Source organism: Pseudopodoces humilis, chromosome 21, assembly GCF_049639895.1.
Source record: "Pseudopodoces humilis isolate 2021_Gansu_Grassland_sample_001 chromosome 21, ASM4963989v1, whole genome shotgun sequence".
Taxonomy (NCBI): Eukaryota; Metazoa; Chordata; class Aves; order Passeriformes; family Paridae; genus Pseudopodoces; species Pseudopodoces humilis.
In genome coordinates, this window is record NC_142220.1 from 4090163 (window position 1) to 4114962 (window position 24800).

Sequence of the window (24800 nt, forward strand, 5' to 3'; positions counted from 1 at the left end):
AAATTTCATACAGTAAGAACTTTAATAAAAAACCCCAAAACCAAAAAGAAATCTCAAGCAGTTCCCACTGCACAATAGTGTCAGAATATGTAACACTGGAGATTATCTAAAATGTCCTTGAACCTCAAAGCCCTCCCCAGCCCAGGGCTGGTTCACTCAGTCAAAAGAAGATGACAACTCTGTTAGTCCTTTTTAAATGAGTGCTCTTGCTTTCCTTCACATTTTGGCAACAGCAGCAAGGCCCACATTATGAGGGTTAAAGAAGCAGTAGCTGGACTGATAGAATAGCAGTACAAAGGAATACATTTGGCAGACAAGCAAAAACTATATTTTATTTATAATTTTAGTATTTTTAATTTTAGAGCTCTTTCCAGTTCAGGAGCCTGCTCCAAGAGTACCAGGGGCTTTTATATTCTGCAACACTCATACCAAACACAGACCCCTTCCCTTAAAAACTTGGTACATTTTTGTTTTTCTAAAACTGTAATATTATTATTATTTATTATTTTGTCTCCCACTCATCTCCCACCCCCCACTTATGGAATTGTTATAGCTGATTCCACAAATATTCATTGAAAACTTGAATGCTCTTACCTTCCAAAAGCTGTGCTTGATATTTTCCTGTTAGGGCTACAGAAGGAATGATACAGAAATTAAACACTTATTTGATTCAATTTTAATTGCACAATGAAATAAAATAGACTTTTTTAGCCAGGTCAAAATACGATTTTGTGAACAATATTCTTTTATAACTGAATGAAAAGCTGCAATTACTAAGAATGCAAAGATGAGTGAAGTCACAAATTATTGTGATCATTAATAAGTCAATTTGCAAATACTGTTATATTTAGCAGAGATTTGTCAGTGTAAATCAGAGCGAAACTAACATTAGAAACACCACAAAGGGACATCAAGTTAGTGATGGACATTTATTCTGGATTTCCAGGTTTTAGATGATTTTATGAACAGTTAGTTTATCCTTCCCCATAATGCTTCCCAGTTCAGCACAGGAACTGAGGTCCTTCCATTTTTACAGTTCCCCTGTACAGCCAGAGACTGGTGCTATCTAAATGAAGACCCCTTGCTGCAGACAACAGCACTGGAACCAGATCAAAATATCCTGCTGCATCTCTCAGTCAGAGGATATCACATCTCCATGTGCACAGACATGGCTTTGATCAGGCATATCCCTCCCTCAGAAAATTCCCAAAGTCCTGGTTGGTCACAGTCTGGATGCTGGCAGACTCCTTGCTAGGGCAGGAACATTGTTCATGACAAGTTCTGTGCTGCTGCACATCATGAGAAGCAGCAGTGAGCACAGCATGCCCAGTCCCAACGATTACGCCAACAGGCAGGACACACATCCAGTTTCTAGGGGGAGCTAAAATCCCACCAAATAATTCCCTTCAAAAACTCTAGGTGATTGTTAGAAGCACTTTCTAAGTGCTCAGCACAGCTTAGGAGTCATGAAGTGGCAAAGAAATGTAACCAAAAGGCTGAAATTGCAAAGAACTCCAAAAGTAACTTCTGCCACAAGATTCATCATTTTTCCAAGTTCTCTTGACATCACAAAAAAAAATCCCACAGGAGCCAAGTACCTCTGCTGACCAGTAGCTTTAGGAGAGGTGTATGTAAGGTTATGTGCATTAGCCAAGGATCTGGAGATCCCTCCTTCCCACCTGGAGAAAGCAGTAGCTAATTGTAGGTCTGCACTAAGCAGCACAGCAGATCCCACTTCCTGGGAAAAATTCCTTGAAATATCACTCTCACTCTGCAATCAAAGAGCTCATTGGTTAAAATATTTGAGTTTAGTAATAATGTCTGCACCTTAAACCAGAAAAATATTTAACAGCTGATGAAGAACAGCATTTTGGTTTGGGCTACATATCCAAGTCTCAATTTCTTACTGTTTTGTAAGAACAACACATGTGTAAGATGGAATGGGATACAGAATGGAGAGGGGCTCTCTCTCCCTCTCCTCCTGCTATTAGCCAGTCCCATGCCAAGGCAGCATTGCCAAAAGTACTGCAATAAGCTGCTTACCTGTTTGCTTTCAAATTTTTCAGCCTGGCTTCCAAATCGTTGAGAAGATTTATCTTTTTGCAGCATTGTGAGCAGTAAACATCCAGTAACTCGCTGTTATAAACATGTCTCATTTTTCGGGGGGTTTGGCCAGCGCTGTTTGCAGGAAAGGAGAGATGTTACTGGCTGTGGTAACCAACCCACACATCAGGTTTTCCTTGTGTCTGTGTGTCAGAATCACAGATGAGGGAATTTGAAGAACCATCTCTAGCCACATCTCATCTACATCGGAGCTGAAGATGGCCAGTGCTACTCTTAGGGCAAGTCCACCTGTCTGAGCTGAGGCCTTGCATAGGACGTGGATGTTTCTGGGTGGCAGTGGAAAGAATCAGTGTGGGTGACCAAACAACAGCAAAAGTTACATGGGGCCCATTGTGATGCACATAGCAAAGGCAGCTATGCCCCCCTCTCATCTTGCCCATCTTCCCACTAAAGCCTGGCATGCAACCTGAAGAGTCTTCTCTCCAAGAGAAAGGCAGGAAGATGGAAAACAGAGTGGTCTGATAAGAAGTCACACAACCCCCCTCCGATGGTAGGATGAAAGGATCCCTGGAATGCTGGAATGGGGAGGAAGGGAGAAGTGGACACAGGTCTATAGAGGAGGTAACAGTACCCCTTGGCATGATAAAGAGAAAATAAACTCAAATAAAAGAGAGCAATCATGGCGTGATGTGTACTGAGCCCCAGGAATGAGAATGGAAAGTACTGCATAAACCTGAGGAAAGAGGGGATGAAAGACACGAGCCATCATCATGAGGGGGCAGTGGAGAGGGCTCTGCATGCAAAGGAGAGGTGGCCAGGCTGGATTGCAGAAATGCTGGAAACAGAGGGGAGCACGTGGGGGTTGCATGCGGAACAGAAAGATGCAGTGAGCTTGTCCTGTGTTAGCAGTGAAGACAAGACCTCTGTGTGCTATTGATCCAAGCAAACAAATCCTATAGAACCTTCATGCTCAGCTCTTCCCAACCCTGCTCATCCACTCCCTTGCTTGGGGGAAAGACTGTAAAATCTGGATCTGCCTTGGCCACAGGACGTAAGAGCTGCAGAGACAGAGGATACATGCAGGAGGCAAGTGCACTGCTGTGGCATTTCTAGCTCCTAACAGACAGCAGCTACTTGCTTATGTTTCCCAAGACATTCCAAGTCAATAGGATGCTTGTTTCAAATAACCTCCTGAGAAAATTGCAGCATTTCCCCTCACAGATTAGTGCTAAGGATTTGTAGTATCAGAACACTAAATGGAAACGGCTCTCTTGTAACTCTTCCCTGTATCAGGGTGGGTACACAATGCTAAGCTGGTTTCCTTTGCTGCAGATTCCTTCCAATACCAGCCCTGAACTGTGGAATTATTGTCTACAATAGAAAGAAATCTCAACAAGCAAAATAGCCCAGTTATTTCAACAGAACCCAACAGAGGTTATCAGAAACAACATATTTGCTATAGCTCTTATTATTAAATACAGTCTGTCAATCAGAGGGCAGGAAATGAACTGATAACATTTTGATTTTAAGGTGAATCTATCTAACCAGTGTAAATTCTGCTATGGTCAGAGAAGAATAAAAATGAAAAATTGTTTGTTAATGAATAAGGAGCAACCTGGAAGATACAGATGAGCCAAGGTCAGAGTAGGCGTTGGTTCTGGTCTCATCATCAGGGCATGGGCTACTGGGAGTAAAATCCACATCATCTCCTTCCCCATAGTCTTCAAACTGTTCTTCATTACTGATCAGAGAGGCGGTGGAATAAGTGGAGAGGTCAGATGCTGCAGAAGGGTTGTGAGGACTTGACCTGAAACAAGAGGTCAAAACATCTCGAAGGCCGACTTTGATAGCACCTCACCTCATATGGAACCTTCCACCTTCACAGGCTGGGCCCTCTTTGAAGCTGTAACCCACCTTTGTGCTAAACCCCTGAAGTGCTAAATGTACCTGATGTGCAGCTGACAAAGTGGCCTTGAGAGACAAGAGCATGAGAATCTATGAGAAAGGTACCTGTGTGACAAGTTTGGATCAACACAAACCATCTTGCTTTAAAGAGCACACTTTGATGATCCTCAGCCACCACTTCCAATGTGAAGAAGACCACATGGGAATTTCTGCTCTGAATGCAGGAACCATGCAGACAGCTCCAAAACATATGGGATAGTGAGAGGAACACGTGTAAGACAGAGGCTGTCACTTTATTCCACAATCAGAGAGTTTCCCAGTAATCCAGAAACACCCTCTCCCACATCCCAGGAATTCCAGCCACTCTCCTCTGTGTGGTAAGAAAGAAACCTCAGCTCACTGCTTACCAGAGAGTCACTAAAGCTACTGATGTGACTAATGGAGGCTGGGTTCCTGCCCTTCCTTCCATCAGGACAAATTCTGTCTTTTGGAGGAGATAGGGACCACAAGAAAAGGCTGTCTAACTACCACAAAAATACCTAAAATGATGTTAAATGGGTAGGGAATGGCAGCACCCCATGACTTCAGAGAAAGAGGGCACATAGGTAAACAGATCAGCAGAGTCAGGCACCACAGGAAAGCAGCTGGCAGAACAGTTCTGAGCACATCAAATCTAATAAAACAGAGCAAGGTGGCTGCAGAGGGTGCACAGGGTTCACCTGCCCAGAGTCCAGACAGCCCTGTGCAGTGCACCTGCAGACTGCAGGCGTTTTACACAGGTTTGCTCAGCTCCCACCTTGGTGAGGCTTTCAAACAGACAAGACAGTAAACTCACAAAAAAGTTCTTACAAACAAACTTCTCCCTATGGAAAACACACCTGGAAGACCTGAAATAGATGCTTCAATTATGAGGTCCTGGCATTGCCCAACTGTCCCCTCTACAGCAGAATCCAAGGCCTCTGCAGTACAGACCAGGCACTAATGGAATCTGCTGGCACTTTATGCAGATTGGGTTACATTTTTCTCTTCCTTTGCTTCAGTGCACAGTGCTTGTATCTCCAGCTCCACCAGCTGAGCCATGGGACAGTAGCTCCCAGGTGACACTGTTCTCCAGCAGCTCAACAATATTTCCTCCTAAATTTCTTCTGAGTCTACCTTGAGCCTCTCAGCCTCTCTACAGGGACAGCCCTCTTTCTGTAATACTCCACTTGTGAGCTGTAAACAAGATATGCACCAGTGTTCCTTTGGTGGATGGTGCAAGCATCATTTGCATATCCCTTTCCTCCAAAAGCAATTAGTAGCAGAGGAAGCCTGCCAACATTTCAGATGTATGCTCTTTTGTTTTGCCTGTTTTGATGAGATCCATTTATAACCTGCAACTCATTTATCTAATTCACATTAACAGAAATTAGGGCAAGTCAAGCCAGGCACACTACTGAAGGATGAAGGTAGAAGTACTCATATTAGAAACAGATCAAACTTATCTAACAAGGCTTCTTGGCTGAGGGATTAGTGAGAAGCTCAACATATCACACAAACATTGATTCATAAAGTGCTGCTGTGCCACGGACATACTGTGTATTGATAAGTTTTTGGGAGACCTTACAATTCTACTGCTGTTTGCATCTCAATTGCAGCTACACCAAATCAGTTTGGGAAGCAGCTCCTTTAACCACCAAGATTAGAGGCCTAGGAATTGCAGAATCATCTGCAAAAGAGTTGCTAAAAGTGACCTACTTTCCTCATTCTAAAGTTCTGAAGGGAACTTTCAAGTGTTTCGTGTTTTTTGTTTGTTTGGGTTTTCTTCTAGTTATTTTTGTGGTTTTGTTTGTTTGTGTTTTTGCAGGTAATCTCCTTCAGAGCAGGATTTCAGAGGGCTGACACACCTGATACACAACCCACCTGTTTCTTCAGCGAGCAGCAAAGTAAACCTCTCTATTGCCCAAAGTAAATAGCTCTATTGCCTCCTTTAACAGAAAGGCATGAAGCTTCTCATGCTTTCCTCCCACAGATTTACTAAAGCTGAGGAGGTCTCAGGACAAATCAAGGTCTATCAGTAGTAGCACAGTAGCTCTTGGTAGCTCCTGCCTGCCCTAGAAGGAGAGTACAGGAGGCACAATGCCTTGCCCACCCCCTTCACAAGAGCCTGACTGGCACAGCTGGGAGGAAAAACATTTCAAACACAGCATGGGAAAAAGTCAGTCACCAAAAGGATGGGGCTTTGGAGAACTGGGAATGCCAAGGAGACAAGTTTGATAAAGAGCTGATGGAAACTGTAATTATCTTGATAAAGTCTCTGAGGTTGCTTGGGCAAATGGGAGAAGACCAGAACTCAGCTAGCTGAGAAATTCAGGAGGAAGGCAGGAATGAGACAGCATAAAGAGCATCTGAGGAGGCCCAGGAGAGAGAAGAAAGGCTGCCTTAGCAATGAACAAAGCTCAAGAGGCACAAATCAAGATGACAGGCCAAAAATAGGGAAAACAAGGCAGAGGCTTACAAAGCAAGCCCAGCTGAGCTCTGCGCTGTGGTAACTGCATTAATTCTGTTCAAAGCAGGATTAAACCAAATTGGGTCCTTTTCCCCCACAGTCATCTTTACCCAGCACTCCTGGGTACACACCTGGGAAGAGTCAAGTTAGGGTTACAGAGACACTGGTGTTAACAGCAAGCTATGGTTACACATGCACATGCCAGGACACCCCATATTACACACAATTTACTGTTGCACAATAAAGGTTATGGAAAATTAGAAACACAAAGAATTAAGTTGTTACATGAAGTTGCAAAGCAAACCAGCAGAGCCCACAACATCAGGTAAAAGATGTACGAAAGACTACAGCAGTATTCCCCATACTGAACTTCTCTGCAGGAGGTATTTGTTTTAATTACAGCATATAAAACTTATGGCAACAGAGAAGAATTTATGTTTTGGGGAATGCTAATGCAGTGATCTGTTTTGGAGAGACCCAATGCTTTCACTTCACCACGCAACACTTGAATCCTGTGAGCACTCACAGAATGTGCCAGAAGGAGCCAGGACTGAGACTATCTAAGCCACTTAGAGGACCTGGACATCCATCCCCCTTATGTTGTAAATGGATGTTAAATTTCTAAATCCATCAGCCATTCTCAGCCTGCATCAGTAGGGATTAGCCACATAAAGGCTCCTTCCTCCCTGGCACACGCCACAGAGCAAAAGCAGCACTCACTTGTCACCAGGCAGGAAGAGGCTACCGAGCACCCCGTCCTTGTCCTCGCTCCGACAGACGTCCGAGGCCTCCGAGCTCTGGGCGCTCTCGATGGCACTGTCCATGTCAGACTCATGGTGAACCTCCTGCTGTGCCAGAGTCATCACGTCCTCATCAGGAAACAGCTCCGACTCGCTGTAGGCGCTTTCGCTGTCCAGGTAGGCACAGTCCTGGATATCACCACCCTGGCACAAGGAAAATCGGGAGTCAGTTCAGATCATCCCTCAAGGCAGTTCAGCCGACACAGAAGAAGCAGTAAGACACTTTCTGGATGCCCTGGTAAGCAAGAGTGATACTGAATAAAAGCCATGAAACAAAAAGCTGACCTGCTTTACAAAGCCAGTTCCTGCAAGCCAATAAAGTAGCCTGTACCTTCCAGAGGGGCTCAAGTTCTGTCTGACTTCCCAGGAGAGAAAGACACAACATCCAGCTATAAAATGCAGTCAGTTTTACCCTAATTCACTATCAAAATGTACTTGAAGCAATAAATATCCTCAAAGTTTTATAACAAAATTAGGCATCTTTTGAGAGATAATAGTACCTTAGTCATCAAGACTTGGTCCTCTAATTAATATTACAGATAAAACAAAAGCAAAACAGATAAGCCTAACAGTTTAGTCTGTCTTTGAGGATGGGCAAAAATTTGTAAGGTGAAAAAAGAATTGGCAGGTGTTAAATTGTTTAGGGTAAGTCTTGGTGATAATCAAAGATATATGAGAGCAGAAAAAAAACCCAAAATCATCTCTTCCTGCTTCCTGGAACCACATGTCTTGATTAAGTATGAACTAAAATAAGACATCATTCTCATTACTGCAAGTCTTTGCTCTTGCTGTTTGCCCTTTCCCTCCCCCTTCTGCCCCACAAATACTAAGAATAGCCAAGACAAGCTGGGTTGTATTTGCTTGTCCCTGAGGCACAAGTAAAAATTCTTAATTGGAAAAATAAAGGCTAAGATTTTACTCTATCCTTTAATAAGCAGCCACTCAATGCTGCTTTGACAATTTCCATCCAGCAGGATACAAATAACTCGGAGCTGCAGAGCAAGTCCTGACTCAGAGCTCTACTCCAAAGCTCATCTGGAAGCTCCACAGGCAGCCTGACCATTGAGCTACAACTACTAAGTGAAGCTTTTGGAGCTGAGTTCACTGGTAGAGGAAATGGAGCATTTCATTCAGGGATAAACCTCGTGTTAAGGCACAACTGTCATCCCACCCAGGAATCCCAAGGCACTGGCAGTATCACCAGCACTCCCTGCCCTGCTGGTGAGCACGTTTGCTGAGACACTCCTTGCCACAGCTCAGCTTCGAGTCCACCCCCACAGCCTCTGGACACTCTTCTGCTGGAGCCAAGGAAACTCAAACCCCCTTTTGCAGAACCAGAGATGTTCTGTGCTGATGACACAAACTGTCTTTTCCATGTCAGCAAGAAAAGAGCCAGGCAGAAGCTACAGTTTTTCATAATTTTCAGAAACTCCTATTGGAAATGCAGGTCTCACCAACCACCTTTTTCCTGAAATACCAATTTATATAACTGTGAAATCTCCTAACATATGGAGGCTGAAGAAATTCCAAACACCCCCCCTGCTCAAACCTCATTAACTAATGAATACCCCAGCAGGGAAAAGGACAGCACTGCCTGCTGTGTTTGAAATTCCAGGTACATAGGCAGAGCAGACACCTGGATGCTTTTCTACCTGAGCTTTCAGCAGACCTTCCAGATTAACAAGCAACGTCAGTGAGACACCTGGCACTATTCAAAAAGCCTTTTCCTGCTTTTCTGTGTCAGCTTTATTATGCCTGAAACTTTCCTGAGATACTGCTTCAAGAGATATCCCAAAGGATTTATCCTTGGTATATGCCATGTAGGATTTATTGTAGCCACGCTGCCTCATGCAATTAGATTTCTAGCTCTGAGCCACAGCCCTTCATCCCCAGTGAGCCCCTGGTTTGGCAGGTCACATACCAGCCCTGGAACCTGCCCTGCCTTAGCCCCGGGTCCTTCAGCACACCTGACTTGCCCCTTGTACCCTCCCAAAGCAAGAAGGAAAATGCCACTGCTGCTCTTGGGACCTAGAAATAGCACAAGCAGGAAGTCCTTTTTAGTAGGTGTTGAAAAAGTAAGTATGGCTAGGAGCAATTACAATGTTTCAAAAGTAGCCAGAAGTGTTTATTTATCTAATGTTTTCCCGAAGTTTCATCCCCCACACTGAGCCCCACAGGCACAGACCTCCTATTTTCTTAACAAGTTTAATGCAATAAAGCCTGACTGCCATTATGGAATTGCACCAGCTGGTAAAAGTCTGATCCAGGAGGGAAAGAGAGGGGTAAAGAGTACACAGTGGATCCTTGAAGCTCCCAATTAGCACATCTTTTTCAGAGGTCTTGGAGAAGTCTCTGCTTAAGCAAGTTTTTCCAGCAGGAAAATCTCCCTGGTATTAAACAAATTAACACAAGAAAGTAAAGGTCAAGAAGATCACGAAAGACTCCCTTTTTGCTCCCTGTAGGTAACACCACACATTAGCTTTTTCCAATAATAGCAGATGAGGTGCTCTTTCGAGAGTCCATTAGCAATTAAACGTGCAGTGTCATCTCTATGGGCTGAGGGCTCACTTCTCTCTGTCACTTTCTGGCAACCTTCACATTTACTTGTATGGGAGAGCTGATCCACACCTACAGCACGCACTTCGCTGTCCCCAGCCTGCTCAGTGCTAGGGATTCTCTTCCAAAGTGTAATTCCTCTATTCCTGCACTTCAAAGCCTCTTGGAAAGAAAAGAAAAAAAAGAAAAGAAAAAAAAAAAAGAAAAAAAAATAAAAAGAAAAAAGAGTTTTTGGAGGCGATGATCTATGATCCATCATAAGCCTCAACACCTGCTTTACAGCTTCTGAAATGCCTCACTGCAGGACTTGGAACCCCTCCTGGAAACACATCCTCCCTGCTGCTAATCCCATCCTCGAGCAGTGGGGAGCTCAGCGACTGATGGGGACTGGACAAATGGAGAACTCGGGCCAGCCAAGCTCCTTGGAGGAGCTCCCCATAGCTGCTCCCTCACAGAGGGAGAGCAGATGCCACATCCCAGGTTGCCAAGACCCCTCTTCACAAACCTGGCCTGACCCCACTGCCCGATGCAAACCCAGTGGATGTTTAGGAAGCACATCCCAGCCTCTCTCCTGAGCACCCAGCAGCAGAATCACACACTGAAGACCTCAGCCCTGTCAAAGCCATCAGCACCACCAATGACGGTGCCAGGAGCAGGAGAGCTGAGCTCCAGTAGCTGTCAGTTCACGCTTTGAAGTGCTCAAGGTCTGCCTCCAATCGGTGCTAACACAATTTCAGGTGACATACAGCAGCAGGACTGTGCTCCAGCCTGCCTGCTCCCTTTGGGTAGGGACTACACGCTCCAGTGCCGAGCTTGGAGAGCTTAGGGGTGTGGAATCCCTGATAATGGAATATTCCCAGCACATGGGGACCCCTCGTGCAGACTCTGTAAAGAATGGAACTCGGGTAACACCACTCGGGTGTCTCTTCAGCTCCCTGGGTGAAACCAGCCTCCAGTGCAACTCTCACAATGACAAATTTAATTAAAACTTCCTTTTGTGGCCTAAATAACCAGTAGGAGAACACAGACAAAGCATCTTTAAAACAACTAATACAGGTTAAGTAAGCTATTACAAGACAACAGAATCGGGGCATGTCACTGGCAAACAATATACAGGCATCCACACCTTACTGAGTAAAGCTGTAAGTTATTTGAAGCTGTAATTGTTCAGTGATGGTTGTTTCTCACAGAACTATACTTCCAATGATGACATCTAGCACAAGCTGCTTACAAACCACACCTAAAGAAATTAAACTGGAAAAAAAAAAGGTTGATTGCACACATTAGCCTCTCAAAATATTCCTTCATAGTTTAGATATCTACAGTATTTCATGATTTCATGTACCAAATTAGAGGTTGGCAAGAACAAGTGTTATTCAGGTAGCCTTAAGAGAGCTAACTTGAGATTAAGGGGAGTTTAAGAAGTTTAAAGACGAATAGACACTACTAGCCTGAGTCATTTGTTTCCAGTGCACATGTCATTAGCAGAAACCAGCAAGAGAATGAGGTTCTGACTACTTGAATATGAATCACTGGGGTTGTCATTCTCCTAGGCAGCTCCCTTCTTTGTTGGCTGAGTCAAAAGAGATAAAGCTGCTGCTTATGATCTTGGAAGATTCTCATAAAAAGAAAACCCAACCCTGAACGTTAAAATACCACCAACACAACATAGCTGCGGGTAGCTTTAAAGCCCTAAGTGGTTTGCACTTTTATCTAATCGGATGCTCAAGATAACTCCAAGTGCTTCACAGGCAGCCGGCCAGACGCTTGTATAGCAACTGTTGAATATTCAGCAACAGTTTGCTCTATAGAAGCACCTGCTGCCCACAGATCCAGGGCCACTTCACAGAAACTAATGAATTCCCTTCCTCGGAAGAGGCATTGTGTGGCTGCATTGAAGGCAGATGAGTAAGCCCAGCCTGCCTTTGCAACAGCCACCCCAAACAGAAGCAGGAGCCAGAAGACACCGATTCCCATGGATTCCTTCTGATCCTAGTGGGGCAGGAAAGCAGTGTCAGCATTAGGTGGGTATGGGAATAGAACTCTGCCTTGCCCTGCAGTGACCTGACTGGGATTTCCCAGGTTGGAAGCAATCTCCAAAATATGCATATAAAACAGCTGAAAGCTAGAAACTTGGCTGACAGACAGGCTACATGGCATGCCTACATCAATACATTCATGCTGAAGAACAAGCCTCGTTAAAATTCATTCCCATCACAGCCGAACCACCAGCACCCCTGACATTTAGACAGCCTCACAGTATGCCGGAGGAGACAGGGAAGAAAAGAGGACCCAAGTATCCCACCACTGTGCAATCTGATTAGTAAGAGCTGGACTCACACACGACCAGAAACAAGAAATGGCACATGTAGATGAGCCATGGCTCTCCCCTCACCAGGATCATGCCTCTGACCCTGCTGACAAGCTGAATCTGCTGTGGGACAGATACGAGTCTGAGTCCCTGCACCTTCCCCAGCCACTTTTTTATCCAGCAAAAGCAAAGGAAAAATCACCTCACCACAACTGGAAGGGAGGAGGTGTGCCAGGCTCGGTCTCAGATGAAAGTTACTTACTGCTGCTCTTCATCATCAGAGAAAATACAGGCTGTCATCTTTATTTAAGCAGCCACTGCATTGGAAGGCAAATATTCTCTTAATTACCGACTGACAAAGAAGGGTGTGAAGCATTTCTCACTAATGTGTTTTAGAAACAGCCACTCCTCTACAAACATTTGCATTTTTACACCAAGTGGGCTATGAACATTTTTTTAAAAGCCCAGGTTTTCCCCAGCGTATTTCCTTTCCTTTTCAGTTGTCAGGCAGAGGTGGGGAGGTGCTGATCTACCCTTTGATCTGACTGACGGGAACAGGAGAGACGAGGAAGAGACAGAAGAGGAAAATGTAGGAGCACTAAGAGAGACCACACATGTGCATCTGTGTCCATGATGTGAGTAAGCTCTCACCCACAGCCAGCTCCTTCTTGCCCACATCTGGCTCTGGCTCACACAGGTTGCTGTGGCTGTGCACAGGGGACAGCAGGCTGCTGCTCACAGGTTGGCTGATGGGGAGAGAGGAAGTCACATAAACCACTTCCACCTCCTGCTGCAGAACACGGAAGAATACCCAGACTCTCCATTTAACTGGGAATATAAAATCTCTCCGAGTTCAAGATCAGGGTGCAGAGCACTGTTATTCTACTAAGCTGTTCAAATAAGAAGCTATTTGGGGCCACAAGGTAGTTTGGTCAACGCAATAGCTTCCTGTGATTGTTTAGTTACTCAAATCTAATATTTGAACCTCTGTTTAAGACAAAACTTCACAGGTTGTCGTGGGTATTGGAAGGAACTTCTAGGGGTAAAATTATTCCTAAGATGCAGATCTTGCATCGAACATTGGACAGCATTCTGGAAAGGCAGTGGAGTCCCTGGAGAGAGGGCAAGCCTGTGCTGCAGTGCACTGCCAGCCTCGCCTCCCTCTGCAGGATAACATCTGCCTCTCGTACAATTGTGCAATTCAAGGACAACAAGTTTCCACTGGAAGACCAAGCTTCAGCTTCTGGGCTGTTCCTGCTGAACCTCGCGAGGAGAGGGCACAGGAATTCTGAAAGGCTGTCCTGTGCTCTGGCTGGGAAGTTCAAAGTGACATCGTGTCTTTTCCAAAGCATTGGAGAAAGGCCTCGTACAGCCGGGAGCCAGCCAGGGAACAGGGAACGCAGGAGTCAGGAGTGTTTACCCTCTGCTGTCACTTTAATTGGCCATAATGGAGATGCCAGATTTCATCATATGCTGGGTCCAGATCCAAGCACTCCTTTTCACAGGTCATTGTTTATGCTCTGAAAGTTTTAACATTAAAAGGCTTTAGCAGACTGCTAATTTGATCCTCTAAAGAAAGTAAAAAAATTAAAAGCTGTTCCCTTGACTTTGAAGTTGTGTCCCATCACTCCCTGAGCTGCTCCCCACTACTGAACTATCATGCACACTCATCAGCCATCACTGGAGGGTCAACGAGACAAGAAGAATCCCTGTGCAGATGCAAAGACATCCTAATCTGCAGTGTTGGGAACAACAGTACATTACCTTCAGCATGGATGGGGCCAGCACATCAACCGCATAGTTCAGATTTAAATCCACCACAGCGTTTGGCGCCTTGTTCCAGGCATTGTTTAAGGCACTTTTATCTCTGAACTGCAGGATGGTTTCCTTTTTCTTTCACATATCTAGAAAAAGTGGTGTGAAGTGGCACCATGCTGACACACCACTACCACTTCACAAACATCACTCAGGAAACTCCCAAGGTGTCCTGATCTAATCACCTGAAAAGACCTGAAAAGTCTCTGGTAACATTTCTAGAGTGAAATGCTTGTGACTATGCAAGCTGCCAGACCTCTCAGACTGGTAACACGACCCTTCCCACAGAGTGAGCTGCTGGGACAGCCCACAGCAGGTACCCTGTGCCACCCCCTCCTCCCAGACAGGGCACCCAGTCAGGCAGCTGTGTGCTGAAATGAGCTGTGGTAACTCAGCATCACCTTTGTGTTGTGTGTGGGAGTGCTGCAGACCTTGGTTTATAAAAGCTGGTATACAACATAAAAAAAAAAAAAAAAAGCATATTTGCCTAAAAAGATCTGCAGAGCAGATAATAAATGTGACATAATTAACCCTCTTGAGAAGCCTTTGCCTTGAGATGAGACAATCTCATTCTATTTTTAAAGTCATAACAGCAGTAACAGGGAGAGAGGACAGAAAACGTCAAACTCTCACCAGGGTTTGTTGCCTGGGCCTGAGGCTCAGCCCCTGCTGAAGCTGCCAGCAGGGCCAGTGAGGGCAACTCTGGCACTGTGTGGGCAGCAGCATTCACCATTCCTTTGGCAGGAACACTCGGTGGTGAAACTGCCCTGGGCAGATGTCACAGCATTCCTCACACAGCAAACACAGAGCTGCAGCTCATGGTCAAAGGCACCTCAAAGACCCCCCAGCACAGACCAGTCCTAAGACCAAGGGTCACAGGAATGGTCAGATTATGTTATTTTGAAGCAATGCTACAAGGGAACACCTATGTTGTGACAAAGGGAGCTGGAGGCTGTTTTCAAAAAAATGTCCTTACACCTAAGGCAGAGTTCAGCACTCCTCAGTTCAGACCCCTACTTAACCAACTCTAAGTTACAAGACGCTATTTCCCAGTGGTGTTTGCTGCTCAGGGGACAGCTGAGCTCACACACCAACATGTTTTCCTTGACAAATCTCAAGGTCACCCTGCGGGGACTCAACAAATAACAAAACCCTTGCATCACATTTGCCCGCGGGTGCTGCAGGCACATGGGTGAAGAGTTCCTCGAGATGATTTAGTGCTGCCCCAACCCCTGGGTGAGGAGGAGGAGGCACCTCCTGGCACCTCCACAGCACCATTAGGCACAAACAGCATGAAGAACAGGAAGAAGCTGTCCCAAGCAGGAACAGTTCTGCCTGTGTCTAAGCTAATTATTCACAGGAACACTGGTCAAACTCCCTTCCCCCACTGAATTTGGAAACTAGAACTTTTGCATTTAATTTCTACACTACTGCAAGTCTGGTCTCCAACAAACACCACGAAATAAAGCCATTTAATGAAAAACAAAGAAAAAAAATGTTTTTACCTCGCAACTCATACTTCTGTCTTACCACCCACCCAGGTTAGATTACACTACAGTCTCCAGCAGGGAGGGATGCTTGGGGAATGGGAGCAATTTCCGACCCCAAGAGGTAGAGAAACATCTCGAGTTTCTCCAACACAGTAAGAAGTCCGGCCATGCCTGATGAGGAGGAGTTTATGTTGGCAAGCAGAGAGAAAGCATTAAGGATGTGGCTTTGCTGTAGTTTATACAGAAACACTTCCCAGAGCTCATTGGTCACTCTGAATGCAGACAAGCCTAAAAGGTAATTTACTTCATGTTTAAGAAACACTGAAGTAGCTCTGAAGAGCTCCTCATTAGGAGAAGAAAGGAGCTACAGGACCTTGGCTGCTCTTCAGCTGGTGGCTGGGCAAACCACAGGTTAAGCCATTTCTGCTGCAGGAATAACTTTACCCAGCAAAGACTGCAAGGACTGATTTTTAAAAAAAATTAGTCTCCCCATCTATTTATAGAAGACATTTTACTTCTTTTTAAACAAAGGGTCTCAAATACCTGCTCTTTTTTAAATTTTTTACAGTGAAGTTAAAGCACTTAATTGCAGAAGGCGTGCCAAGAACAACATCGAGCTCCACACCACAAACAGGAACCCACTAATCATAAACCCTGGCTTGGTCAATAAGCTGGGTTTTTTTGATTTACACTGTAAAATACACATAGGCAGGGGATACCCTTGAACCTGCACAGACAAAGCAGATGGGAACCAAGTAGAAATCATTTATAAGATTAGGCTGCACACTGAAAACACAATTCAAAGCAGAGCCATATGCAGAGACCCCCTACTATTAACAAGCAGTATTCGGTATTAGCTGCAACACAGTGCCCAAAGCACTGCTCTGTGTTATGAGGAAGCACTTACAGAGCCTGTCCTGCGTTTGTGCAGCAATCAACATAAATGACAAAAGAAGGAACAAAAGGAGTGACATTATCATAGTGACATTATCATACCACATTTCAGAATTTTAAGGGGTCAGCTACATAAATGTGGTGAGCATTTGAAGACATTAATAACTGGATAATGGTTAATTCAGTAACAACCTATGATTAGTTTAGTAGCCGCTTAAAATAATTCATTAGGACAGGTATTTAAAAGAAAAGGTTAAGATCAAGCTATGCTCAACAGATGTAACAGCACTGGTTAATCAATAACAGGAGTGAAGCAATTCCAATTCCCCTGCTATTTTGGCATGGGAAGTGTTTTGTTTTGCAGGTTTTGCACATGGCAAAGATTCCCCAACTACCCTGGTGGTAAGAGCCCTGTCAAGACAACCACAGTTGAGAAACATCTGCACATCAGGTGGCTTCTGGGAGACTTGCTGCTGTTTGCTGTAGTTCTTCAAATAACAAACTTAAAAGAAGCCCATTAAAAATGGTTTAAAACTGCTTGGAGGCTGCCACATCTTGCGATGGGTACAGCTCAAGCTCCTCTCAGTTTGGGCAGATGCTGCCAAACAGCCAATAGAAATTCCACACCCCTTCTGTGCCCAGTTATAAGAGTAATAGTCCCCAATACTGCACATATTTGGTGGTGAGACCAAGTTATTCCCACCTCCTCCGAAAATTAGAAAGGTCACAGGCAGAAAAATAACTTATGCTGGAAAAGGGCAATTCAGTCCCATCACTGGAGTACCCCCCCCTCCATTCACTGAATGTCATCTGAATGAAACAAAACTATTTTCAACAGAAGCAGTTATGGTAACATAGCAAAAGGGATCAAAATAATCACAAATTATACTGCTATACATGTAGTAATATACTGGATACAGGTACCATGGAGTTCATGTTTAGGGAGTCTATCCTGAATCCATTTCAGAAGTTTTCTCCCATCTCTGCCTCCTCCTTACCCTAAGTCGATAAATCAGCCGAATACGATGAGAATAAATCTTTCTCGCTGCCTCTAAAGCCACCAACCTTACAAATCTGCCACAAGCAGTGAAAATATTGCCACTACCAAAACAGCAGTATTAAAATTCCGCCTCAAAATCAGCACAGCACAAAACCAGGAGGGCGCCTGCCTGCCCCGGGATCTCTAACCACACGTCACTTCTGCCTAACAGAAAAGCACAATTGTCGTTCTCCATTTCAGGGACGAGACAAACTCCAGGCCAGGAACTGCTCACATGTACAAGATCTCTGCTGTGAGCTGCTTTCATATGCTGCCAAACACAGCTCACACAGCCCCACTGGGGGCAGAACCACTTCACCCACCAGGGCAATGCTGGTCCCACACGAGGGCCACAGACAGCATCTGTAGTTCCAGCACAGGCTGTCCTGACAGCCACACACCAACCACAAATCATTTTTTCTGCCTATGTCACCAGCATCCCGGAGCCAGCAAATGCATTCAGAACCACATTTGGGTATTAAAAACATTCAACAATAAGTAATGGCAATCCAAACACATCGCCAGTGCCACAGAAAATAATTACAGAGTAAGCCCCCTACTTGCATTCATCCTTTAAAAGTACTTTTTTTCCCTCCTCTTCCCCTTTTTAAGGGTTTAAATCCCAGGTATTTGGGCACCTCCAGGTTACAGAGCTGAGAGCGTCAAAAGGCTCATCTATGCAGGAAGACATACCCTTCTTCCCCAACACCCTCATTTCACCCCACACAGCTGCTGACAGACACACACGATTTTAGATTTTCCCACAAAACAATATCCCCAGAACCCGCTCATTTCCATAGCGAGCCCAACCTTCCAGCACACACAACTCTGGAGTGAAAATCCCCTCCTTTAGCAAACAAGAAAAAAAACCCAGAAGGGTTTCTCTCTACCTACAATTTCATGCATTTCACGAAAACGCCGATACCACCCCAAAAACCCCAGAGATGCTTTCCCCCCTCTCTTCTGGATCCCCACCGGAGCGGAGCGGCCTCAAGGATCTCCCCTTCCATCACGGATCCCCCTCTCCTCACGCCGCAGTTCCCCGGAGGAAACCCCCAAAACCCGGCCGCAAACTTCCTCCTCACCCCTCAGGAGACACCAGCCGGCTCCCACCACCACCACCTCCTTCTCCTTCTCCTCCTCCTCCTCCTGCTGCTGCCGCTGCCGCTGCCGGGCTGCCCGTACCTGGCCCGGCGCCGGGCGGTCGCTGCTGTCCCCACGCCCCGTCCCCGCCCCGCAGGGAGGGAGTGCGGGCGGCAGCTGGAGCATCCCCGCCCCGCAGTTGCCGGGAGACCGGAGGGCCCGGGGCCGGGAGGGGGACCCGGGGAGCCGAGAGAGCCGAGCTCGGCTCCGGGCAGGGGGCGGCCAGAGGCAGGAAGGTCCCCGCCGCACGGTCTGTGCTGCGCTCCGGTGGCTGTGAGTGACGCGCGCCCGACCCCGCTCGTGGGTTTAGTCGCAGTCACTCGGTTTTGCTCAAAAATAATGAGGTATTGCTCGAAATTATTTGTAATTAAAAATATCCACAATTGCTGGTGAGAGGGGAAGATGCCTGGGGTTCCTGAGGAAGGAAATGTGGCTTAAAACCCGATTAAAACCCGATTAATTCCCTCCATATTATGTAATATTATATTATATAATGTTATATTGTATATAAAACAGTATGCAATTAGATGTTTATTATTCATATATTTACACGTAATTTTTACGTTTTTAATATAATTACGTGTGTGTACATGGTACAGCTTGCCCAGAGAAGCTGTGGATGCCCCATCCCTGGAAGTGTTGAAGGCCAGGGTGGGCAGGACCTCCCCACCCCAGGGTTATGGACAATCTTCCTGCAGGTGGTGAGTGTGCAGGAACACATCTGAGATGGAACAGAAGAATTTTTACAGACTGATTTTGGGTTTCTGATACTTCATAAGTGAAGGGGTTGCAGTGGCAGGCGCTGAGGGCTGTCAGGTCCCCAGGCAGGGACAATCTCTGGGGACATCAGGGTTCACAGGGGACAGCCTCACCTGCCTGGTGTACCCTCATTCCTACAACAGTCACAACTGAACACATGTATGGCCTTTCTGGGATGGTGGTGTCAGCCTAAAGAATCCTCAATGTGCTCAAAGCAAAACAGATCCTGTTAGGAAGTGATGTCTGTTTTGTCCTTGATTTGAATCCCTTTAGTTACAAGATAATGAGAAGCAAAACAAAAAGGCTGAGAACAGTCACACTAACTTCGTTATTTTATATTTGCTTCACTCAGAAGTTGTGTAACTTCCTTTTTCACAACACCTCATAAGAGCTGTGTTTACTGTGCTGTCTGTGCTAAAAAAGAAAAAATAAATAAAGAAAATCTGTTTCTGTGGCTTTGCAGCAGAAGACTACAAGGAGAATACAATAGAAATGAGAATACAAAAAACCACATTTTCCATAAAATTCCTATCTAGGAGCCAAACCCTGCCCTTAATGACTGTCACTGTTGTCACTGCTGTGTCAACCGTGGAAGGAAACACCATCCTACAGGATTCAGCCAGCAAACAAACACCTCCCTCCCAATTGTAATATCACTGAAAGACCTGGAAAAGGAAAGAATCCCCAGCCGTTACCCTGCCATTTGATCTGGCTGTATTCCAGAGCCTGTCTTTAAAGTTACCACCAGGTACTTCAGAAGAGGAAAAGCTCTTTGGGGTGCACCTTTGCAGCAGTGCTCATACACAGAGTTACAAAGATGCTGTAAATGTAAATCACTGAAAGATAACTTAAGTACTTTATACTTCTAAAATATTTTGGACTTTATTGTGTCCAAAGACAGGGCATTTTCCAGAGAGGCCCAAAAGTTACTTGAAGCAAGGGATAAATTCTTAGAAAACAGAGCAAAGCAGGCACACACAAACACATCTACCTGCATAACATCTCATGTCCTCTGTATTCCCTAAGCTTGCCCTCATTTCATCACAGCCAGCCACTCCTAAGTGTAAAACACTGCTGTTCAAAAAGGAGAGAACGAAATTAATCAGCCCCAATTCTTATATATATGCAATGCTTAAAGCAATTCACTGAACTTGACCCTTTTCGCAGTTCATTGAGAGAAAATGAAAAGAATTCTGTCTGCTGAGCGCAGAAGTTTTGGGAGGGCGGGGGATGCCTGAGGTTTAGTGTAACAAAGTGTAACAGCCACAGATGAAACACAAGTGCAGCTTCAGTCAGCACAGATTGCTGTCCCCTCGTGTGCAAGGAGGTCACTGGGACTGAGCAGGGCACAGCTCGGGCCAGGTCCCTGGGACACCTTGGGCTCCCTGCGATGGCAGTGGGGCTTCAGACCCTTCTGTTTGGGAGCTCTCCCGGGAAGCTGAGAATCTGATAATGAACGGTACAACAGGAATCAAAAACCCCTCCCCGACATCCTCCTATTCATTAATCTAAAGGAACGGGAAAGCAATTTCTATAAGACAGGTTTAGGGACAGACAACTTCACTGCTTTTTAAATAGGACACTTCTAAAATCTGATTTTTCTTTCAGTATTCAATTTGAGAGACACAGGGGCTCCCTGCAGAATAAGCAACAATCACACATGAAATAATTACCTGCACGGTACATTTTGTAATTGTTTCCTGAAAGATGCAAGTCAGAAGTGTTTGTATTGTTACACAGATCAGGAACTACAGACAGTGTGAAACCTGAAAATTATAGAACCATTCCCTGACACAGTTCTTTCAACAGCTTGTGATGAGAAAAACATAAAGTAAGCATCAAACAGATAAAGCAGCAATAAGTAAAATTAATATTATAATAGAGATGTTAAGAACATATGCACAACTTGTGGTACACCTGCTGAGTGCACTACTCAGTTTGCTCCCAGAGCTTTGACATTTATTACACAGTAATAATTGAGATGGCACAAATCTCTCATCGATAGATGCATTTCTCATAAAGGTCCTAGAAAATGTAAGGAGTTTAGACAATCACTCCTCATGAAGGAGTGACTATAAAATCTTTATTAAGACTAAGATTAATATAACAATAGCTATAATACAGGTCCATTTCTCATTTAATTAAAGCTAAGCCTGATTAAGTAGAGATTGTTATAAGCTGCCTTTGATCACCATTGAGACAAAAACCTTATTTTTACACATTTCATGGTAAAGTGATAATTTTCTGTTTAATATGACTTATGATTTGTTTCCTGCAAAAGGAAAAGCAGAGCACACCGTGATGGCTGAGGGAGGACAGGTGACCATCACTGGCTTCTCTGAGAGGAATGAGAATTCATTTTGGCAGTGACACAGGCCTTTAAGTGCTTCATGCCTAAGAGCAGCAGTGGTGCAGAGGAAGGGTGTCTGCATGTCTGCCTGGGACAGCAGCTTCTGCTTGGTGCAGCTGCAGCTCAACTGAGTCAGCGCCACGGAAGGAGAGTTTGCGTGATACATTTTTCCCATCTGAGACTGGAGTCAGTCTATTCTCCTGTCATGATTTCAGGCAGCTGAGGAATTTGTGCAGGTTAGTGACTGCTCAGATGACCACAGACACTGAAATATGCTCCAGGCTTTTTGTAGTTTGCATGAGCAGGCTCTGCACGTTGAGACCCTCCTGAGCACGGTATTTGTGACCCCATCAACAGCAGACTCGCTGCTTTTCTGAGGGAAGCCGTTCAAAGATGGATACACTCTGCCAGTGCCATAATAGCTGGACCCTGAAAACAGCAGGGCATTCCTTCACACTCAGTTTCCACCTTAATTCATCTTGTTTTTTCCGAAATCCCACCCTCGATACCCCACTTGTATTAAGTGTACCTGCAAGGTTCCTGTGCTCTCCAGGCTTTGGGGATGGTGTCAAGTAGCTGTCAATGGAGACTAAACTTTTATCTTTGTTACCACATGAAAGAAAAGAGATGGGTACATTGGCAAAAGGCTGCTTGGCACTGCCAGATCCCACAGATCTCCCAAACAAACACTATGCATCCCGAAAAAAGTGCTTGCAGACGCATGCCAGAGAAAATTTGGGAAAAATATTAGTTATTTGGGTGATCAGAAGATTTCTGAACACATCACTGAGTGCCTGTATCACACACTGCTGTGCCCTTCCCTGTGAGGGTGGTGAGGCATGGCAATGGGCTGGAACAAGATGATCTTTAAGGTCCCTTCCAACCCAAGCCTTTCTATGATTCCAGAACTCCATGAGTTCCAGAAGCACCCAGAGTGCCTGCTGAAACCAGGGGCTCCTGGCCTGCAAACACCGAGCAGGGCACATCAGTGGAAGGGTTTATGGCAGGGAAACCTGCTGATCTGCAAAGCACTGCAGTTTCTCTGGAGCAGTACTGAACAAAGGCTGGCACCTCCTCTGCTGCTCCAGAGGCAGAATCCTTCCTCTGCATCTCACTAAGGCATCCCTCACAGGCGAGTCACTCTAATGACAAGAAACTGGAGCTGAAATGTGAAGAACAGAGACTAATTAATAATGAAGATAATGAGATCACCAGAATATATATATACACCAAACATGCATCTTAATTATCTCATGAAAACTGGCAACTCCAGTGAAACTCATGCTTCAAAAGCCTTTAATCATGCTCTCTCTGATGAATATTGGTGGCTATTTTACAGAGACTTATGTAAAAATACCTTTTGTGTGGGTTTTTCCCCTACAATAAGAGCTGGCCAAGTTAGTACTGCGTGTAACTGCTCTGCTCCAAAATGAGATATCGCAGACTTGTAATTACAGCTGGTCTGATCTTCATCTCATCTACTCTCATGTTATTTTGGAGTGCTTCCTTTGAAGGAAATGCAGTAAGACTGGCATGAGTTACTGCAGTATTATTATGAGTCCCTTTTATTATGAATCCCTTTTATTATGACAGAAAAAACCAAGAACGATCCCTAATTAAGGCAGTTTCTGACAAAACACAGGGAGCGTACATTCCCTGCCCCAAAGACCTTGCAATCAGAACAGGCAAAGACACTCTGAGGTAGAGAAAAGAGGACAGAATGAACTTGTTCCCAACTACAACTTGTTCCCATGATTTAAAGGGAAGTCAGGAGGAGCCTGAGATAGGATGAACGTAGGACAAGTGTGGAGCAGGTGAGCTGAAGACTGCAGAGGGGGCAGAAACAGTCTGCATTTGCAGCTGGCAGAGCCTTTCCAAAACTTTCTGCAGTTTCTTCCCTGCAGTTTCTGCAGTTTCTCCCCATCCCTTCATGCTGAACAAGGTGAGGTGGGCAGCTTCAAACTACAGCTGCAGGGGAACATTGCTCTGGGTGCAGAAGGCACAGCTCAACCTCTGCTCCCACTCCCAAAGAACAAAACCCCAAGTGCCTGCAGAAAGGCTTATTTTAGTAACTAAAGAAGTGGCAATTTAGACTCTACACCACTGGGGTCTGCTCTCCCCATGACCTTCAAAGCAGAGAGCTTGCTTGTGTCCTATCCCCAGGAACAGGGCAGGCAGCCAGGCACATCAAACAGCTCAGGTCGAGCACAGGGCTCGCAGGAGAAGGTCTCTGTGCAAGATGAGAGCACCGAAGGCAGGACGGGGCTGGCTGAGGGCCCATTAGCATCGATTCCTTGGGCCTGTAATGAAGCTGGACCCGACCCTGTGACATGCAATTACAGCATGAAGACATTTCAGGGGACTCACCCACTGCTCTCTCCAGAGATGAGCTACTTGTAACCTCTCTGCCATCACACGGTTACACTTTGGCTGCTTAATGAGGCGTTTGGAGGGATTTTCTGTGTTCCTCTCCAAAATCCCTCATGAGGGACAAGTAGTCAAGAGCTGTGAGTGCAAAGGCCAGATAATGGCACAGGATATACATCCCTCTCTGAAAAGCAGTTTGTATTTTGTTCATCACTGTAACTGTACCATTAGGTTTTTCATGTCAAGCTCTGGAGGCATCTCATAATCACAGCTGTGAAACCATGATTAAAGCACCTTTGTCAAAAGCATTACAAAACTATGTCAGACACAAGATACTACTATTTAACCTTTGTCAAAATACCCAGTAATAAAAAATTAAAACAGAATAAGTGACATGAACAAATTCAAGTGAAAAATACGTGGTCTCTCCTTTAGAAATGGGCTGGGAGGACTCTGCAGACTGAGGGTATGGACACATTGACTTTGCTGATAAGAGCATAGAAAGGAAAGGAAAGTGTAAGCATCCCTCAGCCACCTTGAAGCTTAAACCAAGGTGGAGCCAAGCAGCTCCATATTGCAGCAGAAAGATGGAATCACATTTACTCAGCTGTCTCCACTGTGACTGTAGGGATAGGAGGCTTCAGTGCTTTTTTTCTAGCCAAGCAAGCAACTGGCCACGGCTCAGGTGAGCCTGGAGCAGGGGGTTCTGACAGCCCTCCTGACACACGAATCTGCTGGATTATGCTTTGCATGGTCTGTAGAAGACAGGGCTGCTGCTGCTACAAGAACTTTTTGGTTGTTTCAGTTCTGAGCATGTTT

General features: G+C 45.2%; 1 protein-coding gene across 6 annotated transcripts in view; it reads right to left on the bottom strand.

Annotated features, from left to right (window-relative positions):
- RAB11FIP4 (RAB11 family interacting protein 4) overlaps nt 1–24800 on the bottom strand; it is a 112178-nt gene that overhangs the window by 12314 nt on the left and 75064 nt on the right. For 3 of the 6 annotated variants that reach the window (XM_005526697.3, XM_088065389.1, XM_088065390.1), the window contains 4 exons: nt 7178–7401; nt 3680–3871; nt 2044–2178; nt 595–630 (listed from right to left, as the gene is read on the bottom strand). In XM_005526697.3, coding sequence (XP_005526754.1) covers nt 595–630; nt 2044–2178; nt 3680–3871; nt 7178–7401 — 587 coding nt within the window. The other 3 variants (XM_088065391.1, XM_014255883.2, XM_014255882.2) reach the window with 3 other exon arrangements.